Source organism: Bison bison, unplaced genomic scaffold, assembly GCF_000754665.1.
Source record: "Bison bison bison isolate TAMUID 2011002044 unplaced genomic scaffold, Bison_UMD1.0 scf7180017864163, whole genome shotgun sequence".
Lineage (NCBI taxonomy): Eukaryota > Metazoa > Chordata > Mammalia > Artiodactyla > Bovidae > Bison > Bison bison.
The window spans coordinates 3233452-3245033 of record NW_011494735.1 but is presented as its reverse complement, the minus strand read 5'-3'; the positions used below and the strand labels follow the sequence as shown (position 1 = coordinate 3245033).

The window sequence follows — 11582 nt, the reverse complement described above, 5'->3', positions numbered from 1 at the left end:
TTTCACTTGTGTTATGATATTCTGCTTGTGTGTTGTTGTAAGACAGGCAGGACACCTGTTTTAATTTCTGTTTTGCAGTTGAAGGAAGTAAGACACTAAGCAAATAAATAACTTAAAAAAGCTAGACCACAGAATCTTGGTGTCACAAGGGACCTGTAACAAATTAGAATGTATTCGTTGTAAAGAGCAAAAAGAAAGAAGCAAAGGACAAAACCAATTTAAAAACAAACCCTTAAACTACCTGATGCAGCAACCAAACAAAAAATCAAAATGAGGGGCTTTATTGGCTCCTGTAACCCAAGATTTAGTACTGGACGCCAGAACTCAAACTATGCCATTGGGACTGGGTGTGTTCATTCTCAACTCTACCTTCTGCTGTGCTGGTTCATTTCCAGACAGGCTTTTCTCTCTTGTCCCAAAATGGTGCCAGCAGTTTTGGGGGATGTGTCTTAGATTCATACCTCATGGAAAAGAGTTAGCATCGTTGAACCCATCTCCCCTAAAGCACAGAGACCCACGTTTCTTGGATTGAATTAGGCCATTCACTATTTGCATCGTATTTACTGATGCAAATAGTGAATGCTGTAGTTCTATTGATTAAGCCTGGGTTCCCTACCCTCTTCAGGCTGGGAATGGACTTCACCAAACTCCACCTCTTCGGGCTGGAAATGGGATTCACTAGAACCAGACAGACTGGGAATGAAGAGATGCCATATCGGAAGTAGAGTAGATAGACACTGAGGGCAATGATTCCAACAAGCGCTCACCTTGGCACCTTAGAATCACTGACCCAAGCTGCTCAATTTACAGATGAGGAAAGAAACCTAGCCACATGCCCCCTGCTTCCCAACACTTGTCATTCCCCACAGGGTCACTCTGCCTCATACATGGACTATGCATTCGCTCCATGCAGCTAAGAAAAACAGCCTCCGAGGGAAGATCTAACATACCAATTTCTTTGCAGTGACAGGTAGGAGTCACAGCATCGAAGTGCAAGACCTTGACAGTGAGAGACAGAACACGATGCTTGCGGACCAGCCCTCTCCTGCTTTGAAGTGGCAGCCATACCGAAGTGTTCCTTGGCACAGCTTATTAAACAGTCAATATGAAAAACTGTAAGTGGCCTTAGGAACCCCTATGGTTGACTGGAGAGCAAGCCAGGGCTAACTCTCAAGACTAAATCCAAGTATTTGGGCTTTGATGCTACCTCTGATCAAATGGAATTTGTCAGTGAGAAGGTGTGTCTTACTCCTTATGTTTTGCATTTTAACAATAAACAGTTGGGACATGAGTTTTGGTCTTCAAGAATCCAGATTTGTAATTCTAACTCAGAATTTACCCACTAAATGATGGAGGGAGAGAGAATCTTTTTGAGATCAAATGCCCAGTTTAAACTAAAAGCTGGAAAATGGAGATTTCCCAAATCACTAATATTTAATCCTGCAATTAAAAATTTCATAGAATTATTTTGGGGGGCATATTAAATTGTTAGCTCCCCCAGCATCAATGTTGCAATTCAGTACTGTCAGTTTATTGCCAATATAGCCTGTAGTGATCATAGTTGAGGGTGGCTTTATATTAAGAGACTGAAATCAAACCATACAAAACATTCTTAAACTAGAAAATTTTCATCCTATTCTTATGACATTATAGTTTCAAGAAACAAATGTAGACTTATGCACTATTGCTCTTAAAGATCTTTTAAGCCTTCTCTTTATTCCTTAGGATATAATTTACTTACCCAGCTCTTCTAGAATTTTCACTGATTGTAAATGCCTTCTTGAAACACTAAAGTGTGTTAATGGGTAAAGAATATGATTTTCAATTAATAAATATAATATGAAATGAGAAATGCTGGGCTACAAACTTGAGGGTCTTCAAGGTATTTTTCAAACTCCAAATAACTTTTTATTTTTTATATTTTTATTGGAGTACAGTTGCTTATAGTTTCAATTGTACAGCAAAGTAAATCAGCTCTTCTTATCCATATATCCCTCTTCTTTGGGTTTCCTTCCCATTTAGGTCACCACAGGGCATTGATTGGAGTTCCCTGTGCTATGCAGGACCTTCTCATAATTTTCTATTTTATATGTAGTGTCAGTAGTGTATATATGTTAATCCCAACAGTTTTTTAAGAGCAAAACTTATCACTTGGAATTTTATGTTGGATGACCTAGAAGGAAGAAATCTGTTCCTTAAAATCTGAGAAGTTAGACTTTGGGACTCAATGTGTTTAACAGGAGACAAGAAGAAGCAAGTTGCTAGTTGTATCACTGAAATGTCGCAACTTGTATCTTTACTGCTGTGTGCAACAGAAAAAGAAAAGGATCCAAAGGTCCTGGTTTTGAGTCAGACTTCATTTAATGGTTTTGGGGGGGTTGTTCCATATAGTGTCTTACGTATGAATACCCAGGTATGAAACTGTCACACATAAGCAGAGTATTTTAATCAAAACCTGTAATGCTTCCTAGTCTGTAATGGATCTGAGTTGATCAAGTTTTCAAGGTAACTGTTATCTCTTTTCTTACTTGAGTAGTTTTTTTTAAGTTTATCTGAGCAGTCAATCTATGCTTCACTGATCTGGGGAAAAGAACAAAAAGATACATGAATAGTATCAACTCAAAGATGTAGAAGCAGATTTATTTTGAATGCTTAGGTGGGCTGCAGTCCACGGGGTCACTAAGAGTCGGACATGTGAGCAACTTCACTTTCACTTTTCACTTCTATGCATTGGAGAACAATGACAACCCACTCCAGTGTTCTTGCCTGGAAAATCCCAGCGACGGGGGAGCCTGGTGGGCTGCCGTCTATGGGGTCGCACAGAGTCGGACACGACTGAAGTGACTTAGCAGCAGCAGTAGCAGCCATAATTCACTTTTCTTAAGCAAAAAAGATAGGTAATATTCATCTGGATTAGAACTCAGAAGTCTTAAATTCACTACTCACATCACTGAGATGGAAAATCACTTGCCTCTGCTTTGATTAGTAGATCTAACTTGTTACAAAAGCATAATTTTTCTAAATAACCTGAAAGTTATAAAGTTAGGGGATTAAAATTTTATTACATTTTTTTGAATTATATTTACAGCTTGTGTTAAAGACCTTTAAAAAGGCCAGTTTAGTTGATTTTATAATTAACTTTTGATATCAAAAACAGAATCGCTACTCTTAGGTAAATAGAATAATTTTTATAATTAGACATTTTTTTAAGATTCAGAATACTCTTCAACTGTATAATTTTTATGGGTTGATATAGTGTCTGCTTACAGCTGTCTTTAAATTTCAGGCTAATGCTCATATCTGAGCTGCAAATCTTTTTTCTTCAGAGTTTTTGACAGTGAAACATAGAAGATCACACACAAAAATATTTCCTTTGTTTTTTTTCCTTAATGAAAACTGTTCTTACTACCCTCTGTAGTCCAATCTATACAATTCAATCCATCTAGCCTTTTGACAAGCAAGTCAGTATAAAGTTCCAGATGTCTTAAAATACCTGCTTTTATCTCCCTCTTCATTCAGTGGATTTTCCCATTGCTGCTGGAGGGCGCTGTGACTGTGGGGCCTTTGATCAGTTCCTGCTCCTGTTCAGTCACTCAGTCCTGTCTGACTCTTCACGATGCCATGAGCCCCCCAGGCTCCTCTTTCGATGGAGTTTTCTGGGCAAGAATACTGGAGTGAGTTGCCACCTCCTCCTCCAGGGGATCTTCCCAACCCAGGGATAGAACACATGTCTCCTGCATCTCCTGCATTGGCAGGCAGATTCTTTACCACTGAGCCACCTGAGAAGACTTTGAGGGTAATCAGTGACCTAGTGACTTGATCCATTCAGTGAGGTGCTTAGCTTGCCAAGAACATGAATACTCATTTCCCAAGAGACCCATTCATATTTCTGTCACTGAAATTAGAAAAAAATTTAGAAAGTCTGTGTTGTTCATTAAATGGCAGCCATCCAAACTGAGATCCCAGGAAGCAAAGATCCACATAGTAGCAGAGAGCCAGCAAAGCAGGAAGTACTGCCATCTCTGTGTGTTGTTCTAGGAAGGAGCTCTTTTCCTGAGGAACATTTAGGAAACCTGATGCATTAAAAATTATGTTTCATATCAACAACACACAGAAAAAATTACCAAAATTTTCAACTTTTATGTTCTCTTTTCTACTTGATAATGTTGCATGTTTAATAGGTTTTATTTTTATTAATATTAAAAAGTATTTAATCAAGCATATAATACACAAGGACTTCCTAGGTAGTGCTAGTGGTAAAGAACCCACCTGCAGGACCTAAGAGATGTGGATTTAATCCCTGGGTTGGGAAGATCCCCTGGTGGAGGGCATGGCAACCCACTCCAGTATTCTTGCCTGGGGAATTCCATGGACAGAGGAGCCTGGCGAGCTACAGTCCATAGAGTTGCAGAGAGTCGGACACTACTGCAGCAAGTTAGCATTACGTATATGTAAAGTACAGCTCTTGAACATGGTTTGATAAAACAAATAACGCAAGAGTCTGATTAGCTAACCCACCGTCAACCTATTATTTTTTTTCTGCAGAAGTAAACGACATAGTAGGTATTCAGTGCTATGATCAGATCAAAAGGATAAAAAGGAAATGGCCATACTTTAGTGAAAACATGTTTTCAATCAGTAGTCTGGCTCTGGTTAATCTGGTTGAAAGCTATTCCTGGTAGTTCTGACCAGTCTGCTTTTTTTTTCATCTGACTACCAGGAAGCTGAGTAGTCATTCATCTGAGGGACTATTTGAGTGTGGTGATGCTGATGAAATGAGAGATTTTTCTTAAGAAGGAAAAAAAGGAAATATATCCCAGATATTTGATATGTCTGAGTAATATAGTAACTTCTCAACTTCTAACCAATGTCTTTCTATTGTATAGTGGAGTCAAGTTAGAAATCTAGGAAACACAAAGCGAAAAGGCAGGCTGAGGAGACAGTGATTCCATTTGGCAAGAATTGTACTTCTTTCTCATGAAGGAAAAAAGCTGTTAGATAGCCAGCTGTGTTCTGAAATACCATTTTCATTTCCTTGGTGAAAATTAACAAAATTGATTAAATATAGCAAGAGGGCTTCCCTGGCTCAGTTGGTAAAGAGTCTGCCTGCAATGCAGGAGACCCGAGTTTGATCCCCTGGAGAAGGGAGTGGCAACCCACTCTAGTATTCTTCCCTGGAGAATTCCATGGACAGAAGAGCCTGGCAGGCTACAGTCCCTGGGATTGCAAACAGTCGGACACAACTGAGTGACTAACACTTTCACATTTTTCAGATATAGCAAAAGATACTTTCCAAAATGTATTTTCCCAAAATGTTTATATAATTAATATTGTTCATGAAAGAAAATGTGTAGAAAATATTTGTAAGACTGGTTTCTTGCTTCCACTTTTCATAGACCTGATGTAGGCTATCGAGTCGTCACAGACAAAGGATTTAATTTTTCGCCAGCAGATGAAGCTTTTGTTTGCCAAAAGAAGAACCATTTTCAGATCACCATCCATATTCAAGTTTGGGGAAGTCCAAAATTTGTCAAAACTCAAATGGGTCTAAAGCCAATAGAAATGTTTTACTTGAAACCTTTTGGGGTTAAGGTAAGTCTTTTATTTAGTTTCATCTCATTCAGTCAACATATAGTAAGCGTTCCTGTTGTCTGTTGCTATATAACCATCTATTCCGAAACTTAGCAACTGAAAATAATAACACTCATTGGTTTGGATCAAAAATCTGCCACTTGGTCAGGGCTTGGCTCTACTCAGGAGTCATTAGCTGGATCCAGTTTCCAAGATGGCTCACTTGAGTGTCTGTCAAATCTGTACTGGCCATCAGCCAGGAGCTCAAAGAGGGCTGTAGCTGGGAGGCCTTGGGCTCTCCTCCACGTAGACCTCTCTGTGGGACAGCTTGTGCTTCCTCACAGCATGGTGGATGGGGTCTAAGAATAAATATTTCAAGACATAGGAAATAGAAGCTGCCAATTCAGAATCTTGCAGAACATCACTTCAAACTACAGCTTTAATGTTTTTAGTGTCTAAATCTTGGACTTCATTTGCTGAGTGTAATTAGTTTATTCTTTTTGAGGCTGGTGTGTTCCCATATGCAGTTGGTTCATAGTTCTCACCAAATTCTCAAAGAAGTCTGTAACTTAAAAAAGCCAAGGAACCACTAATCTAGTTGATGCTCCCTCTTTCCCAGTTAGCAGAGGGGAAACTGAGGCCCAGGAGAGTCACACCATTCATCCAAAATAGTCAATAATAGAGCTGGGATTAGAATGCATGTAGGATGACTTCTGAGTGGTCAACAAGTATTTATTGCATTATTACCTCAGATCCAGCTCCTTAGGGTGAGGAATATCCATTATCTGCTTATGTTTTTTTCTGATCACCAACCTGGGCTCAGGCACCAAGTCTCCCAAAGTGGCGCTTCACAGCTAAACACATCAGCTGCTCTTGCTGCAAACCAAACCAAAATAAAATAAACAGCAAGCACACAATAATAAAACATATATTTCTGATTATGGAAGTAATATCAGTCCATTGTGGACATTATGGCATATAATAGAAAAGTATGAAAGAAGAGATAAAATTCATTCATACTTGGGATCCACAATTTAATAACTTAATTTTTCCTTATTTTTTCTGTTATTAAAATTAATTTCATATAGATAATATTATGTTGTGGAAATAGCATTATATAATATCATTAAAGACTATAAAATATTGTTTACAAAGATGATATGGTTTTCCATTATATCAAGATACCATATTAATTTCTGTATTATTGTAAATTTTTTGTTAATTTGTATTTACAAATTTATTGTAAATTTTTTTTGCAGTGAACATCCAGGCATATTCATTTTTGTATGAGAATAAATTCCAGAATAGGCATTGCACATTGAACATATAATCAGTATTAAAACTCTTGATGTTGGTTGCCTAATTGCTTTCTGGAAAGACAGTGACTATGCAAATACCTGCAGTCATAGAGCAGATACCAGCAGACACTTGCTACTCTTCACTAATAACAAGAATATTATTGAATAACAAAAATTATTGAATAAATGTCATTTCCTATGTTTTATTTATTTTTACTGTTTATTTTTATTTCTTATTAATAAGCTCTGAAAGGGCTGAGATTTCTGTTTTGTCTTCTCACCTTTATTGCCTAATGCAATGCCTGATTCAAAGCAGGTGCTCAACAAGTATGTATGAAATGAATGAATAAAAGAATGAATGAACGAGTGAGTGCATGGATCTGTTGAGCTGCCTTGCTCATGTGTTTTGAGGATTTCCTGATAGCTCAGTGGGTAAAGAATCCACCTGCAATGCAGGAGACCCTGGTTCAATGCCTGGGTCGGGAAGATCTATAGTCCACTCTATACTCACTGTTTACCTGAAGTTCTCTCTTGTCTTGTGTTTTCTTTGTTTAGCTCTTCAGGTATTTGTTTCTCTTCTCTCCAATAGCACACTGCTTTAAGGTCAGGGTCCTTGTCTTATACATTCTTTCAGTGACTGGTGCCTCTTGCCAAGTGCTTAACATAATGCCTTGGGAAACTTTTTAAGTAATTGAAAATTATTTACTAATGAATGTTTTAATTAATAAAGAAATTAATTATGAAGTAATTACTTTTTGTTATTCTACATAGGTAGAAGCCACCAATCAAATAATTGCTATTGAACAGTCCCAAGCAGACAGAAGCAAAAAGATTTTCAATCCTATTAAGTAAGAACTTCTTCTCTGAATTCTCTTGTGAACATATTTTGGGAAGAAAATTTATTGCCAAATTTATTTTATTTTAAAAGAATTCCATGATACAAACTAAATTAGTAATAATGTGTTAGTATTATGAACACATGCTTATCAACAAAAGTAGGTAAGATATATTGAAATAATTGCAAAAAAATCTATAAAAAGCCCCATCTTTTAGGTCATCATTATTTACAGAATATTTATTACTGACAACCTTGCTAACAACCTTGGTTCCCTGAGACAGATTATAATTAGATCTTTCTTTTAATTTTTCATTTAAATCAGCATGCTACTGATTGAATTGATTTTAAGGTTCTGGATCCATGCTGTGCTTATAATTCATTTATCTTGTTTCTTAAAGCACTGCTGTTAGATTGCTTAATGAGCCCTAAAATAGAAAGAATGCGGGGAACTTCCCCAGTGATCCAGTGGCTAAGACCCTGTGCTCCCAATGCAGGGGGCCTGGGTTCAATTTCTGGTCAGGAAACTAGGTCCACATGTCACTACTAAGATCCTGTGCAGCCCAAGAAATAAATGAAAATAATATTTCAAAAAAAGAAAGCCACAGGACTGGGATCATCCAAAACAATGGATGCCATATAAAATGAAAGAGACTTCCTTTTTGACTGGGTGGGGATGATTTGAGCCTGAGGGAGAAGGCAATGGCACCCCACTCCAGTACTCTTGGCTGGAAAAATCCCATGGATGGAGGAGCCTGGTGGGCTACAGTCCATGGGGTCGCATAGAGTCGGACACGACTGAGTGACTTCACTTTCACTTTTCACTTTCATGCACTGGAGAAGGAAATGGCAACCCACTCCAGTACTCTGGCCTGGAAAACCCCATGCACGGAGGAGCCTGGTAGGCTGCAGTCCATGGGGTTGAACAGAGTCAGACACAACTGAAGCGACTTAGCAGCAGCAGCAGCAGCAGCAGTCCTATTTGGGGAAGAAGATGGTGCTAGAGCCTGGAGAGACCAGGTATGAGCTCAGCCTGCAGCTCAAGCGTGTACAGACAGCTCTGAACTTGCCTGGTACCTCTGGTTTTTTCTTGCTGGGAGGCTGTGTGTGGTCTACCTTAGAAGCAGGCAGCTTCCCACAGCCAGGTCAGGAGAGGGCATATACGTGAAGGAGATGCAAAGGAGTTCACCAGCAACCTAGAGGAACTGCTTCTATCGGGAGGAGAGCACTATAGCAATGGTGATGCAGGTGACGGGGCTTCTCTCCTGTTGTCGAGATCAAAGAGCCCCAGTGTAGGAGCATAAGCCCTTCGGAGTCAGGTACTCTGGACTTGAACTGCTGCTGAATGAGCATTTCTAACTTTCACTGAAATTAAAAGACACTTTCTCCTTGGAGGAAAAGCTATGACAAACCTAGACAGTGTATTAAAAAGCAGAGACATCACTTTGCTGACCAAGGTCCATGTAGTTAAAGCTATGGTTTTTCCAGTAGCTATGTCTGGATGTGAGAGCAGGACCATAAAGAAGGCTGAACACTGAGGAAATAATGCTTTCAAACTGTGGTGCTGGAGAAGACTCTTGAGAATCCCTTGAACTGCAAGGAAATCAAACCAGTCAATCCTAAAGGAAATCAACTCTGAATATTCATTGGAAGGACTGATGCTGAAGCTGAAACTCCAATACTTTGGCCACATGATGTGAAGAGCCGACTCACTGGAAAAGATGCTGATGCTGGGAAAGATTGAGGGCAGGAGGAGAAGGGGATAACAGAGGATGAGATGGTTGGAGGGCATCTCTGACTCAATGGATGTGAATCTGAGCAAACTCCAGGAGATTGTGAAGGACAGAGAAGCCTGGTGTGCTGCAATCCATGGGGTTTCAAAGACTTGAACATGACTTAGTGACTAAACAAAGAGTACCTCCCTGGCAGCCATTCCTGACCAGGCTGTGGGCACTATCTTAAAAATCAGTGTCCTCCACAGTGTGATAAGAATGGGGGACTAAACATAGCTCAGAATCTAAGAATGAATCAGATATGATCAAGAACTATGTTCTCTTACAGTCTCTTTGTATTTTTGCTGTTTGCTTTAGAATTAACCTGCTGGCCGACCAGGTCACCAAAGTAACTCTGGGCCGGTTACACTTCAGCGAAACCACAGCAAATAACATGAGAAAGAAGGGGAAGCCAAACCCTGACCAGAGGTACTGGTGTGGTGTGTATGCCTTTGCTGGGGCGGGGGGGCGCGGTGGGGGCGGGTAGCTGGTTATGCTACCTGACAGCCCAGGGCCCCCAGAGGCCCCTCTGATCCTCTTGGCCTTCCTCAGCTGCCCTCCTCCCTTCTCTGACTCTGCTGTTGCCGCATTTCATTTACCCTTAGACATCGTCCTTCTTCCATCCCCACACCCTGCTATGCCTCCTCTCCTGCCCAGCCTCTGGGCGGCTTGTTTTCATTCTCCCCGTGATCCTTCTGCAGGGGTCCCCAACCACCCGGATCTAATGCCTGATGATTTGGGATGGAGCTGATGTAACAATAATAGAAATAAAGTGCACGATAAATGTAATGCACTTGAATCTTCCTGAAACCATGTCCCTTCCACCCCAGTCCGTGGAAAAATTGTCTTCCATGAAATGGCCCTTTGTGCCAAGAAGGTTGGAGACAGCTGCATTTAGAGGGACCATGTGTTCATGTCTTGTGACGGGCTGAGGGCTGAGGATTGATGGCATTTCTCGAATTCTGTGTGCTGGTCACTACTTTAATGCCCTGAGCTCCAAAGCTCTGCTGTAGCCTTTTTTGATTGAAAATACATTTACATTAATGATTTACACCTGTGATTCTCAGAATGTGCTCCCAGGACCGGCAGAGATGGTATCACCTGGACACTTATTAGAGATGCAAGTTGTTGGGACTCACTAAAAACCTACCTGATCAAAAACTTGGGGTGAGGTCCAGCAGTCTATATTTTAACAAGCCCCCCTCCAAGTGATTTGATGCATGCTCAAGTTTAGGAACCACTGATTTTAGAACAAAGGTTTTAGAGTTGGAGGGAATTGAGTTTGACTATTTGATACTGCCATTTACTAGCTGGGTGACCTTACGCATGGAACTTAACCTCCCTGAGATTCATTTTCCTATTCTGTAAAAACGGTTCAGTACCCATATCCTTCTCCAATACGGTTGTTTTAGGGTTCTAAATGAAATAATGTAGACAAACTGCTTAGCCCAGCACATGGCTCATTTTGAGCACTCAGTGGATGATAGCTAATTATTATCATAAATGTAACAGTTATTACTATTATTGACGTACTTTAGTTACAGGGGAAAAGTTGTACTCCCTAAGGATTGGAGACTGTTTAGAGTGCTACAGAAGAAGTTGGCCAAGTTTTTTTTTTAATGCAATTCTTAAAGTAAATGCTTTTCTGGTAGGGATAGTTTATATTTCGACTTTCAAGAAATGGTCTAATAAGGACCTACTGTATAGCACAGGGAACTGTATTCAATACTCTGTAGTGATCTCTGAGAAAAGAATCTAAAAAAGAGTGGACATATATATAAGAGATTCACTTTCCTGTATAGCAGAAACTAACTTCAATAAAAAGTTTTAAAAACTCATTATGCTTCTTTAAAAAAGAAGAAGAAATGGTCTAATCTTTAAAATGTCTCATCAGTGGTACACATGAAGAAGCAGTTAAAATAGTGAGGAAGATCGCCTTGATAACAATCAGAAGAGAGGGTTCTGGTTTTTGACTGAAGTCATGACTGGAGGCTATGAAAGGTGCAGGTTACATGACCAAGAGCAGATCAGGATGGGAAGGAACCTGTGCGTCTGAGCGAGCCCTGCCAAGTCATCTCCCACTCCGCCCCCCCCCCAACCCCCGCC

At 39.9% G+C, this 11582-nt stretch overlaps 1 protein-coding gene across 1 annotated transcript in view; it reads left to right on the top strand.

Moving 5' to 3' along the window:
* Nucleotides 1-11582, top strand: part of MYRFL (myelin regulatory factor-like) — a 101546-nt gene that overhangs the window by 31685 nt on the left and 58279 nt on the right. Inside the window, exons 6-9 of the mRNA XM_010841624.1 lie at nt 965-1115; nt 5397-5592; nt 7641-7717; nt 9795-9905. Of these exons, the coding sequence (XP_010839926.1) occupies nt 965-1115; nt 5397-5592; nt 7641-7717; nt 9795-9905 (535 nt within the window). The remainder of the gene's footprint in view (nt 1-964; nt 1116-5396; nt 5593-7640; nt 7718-9794; nt 9906-11582) is intronic.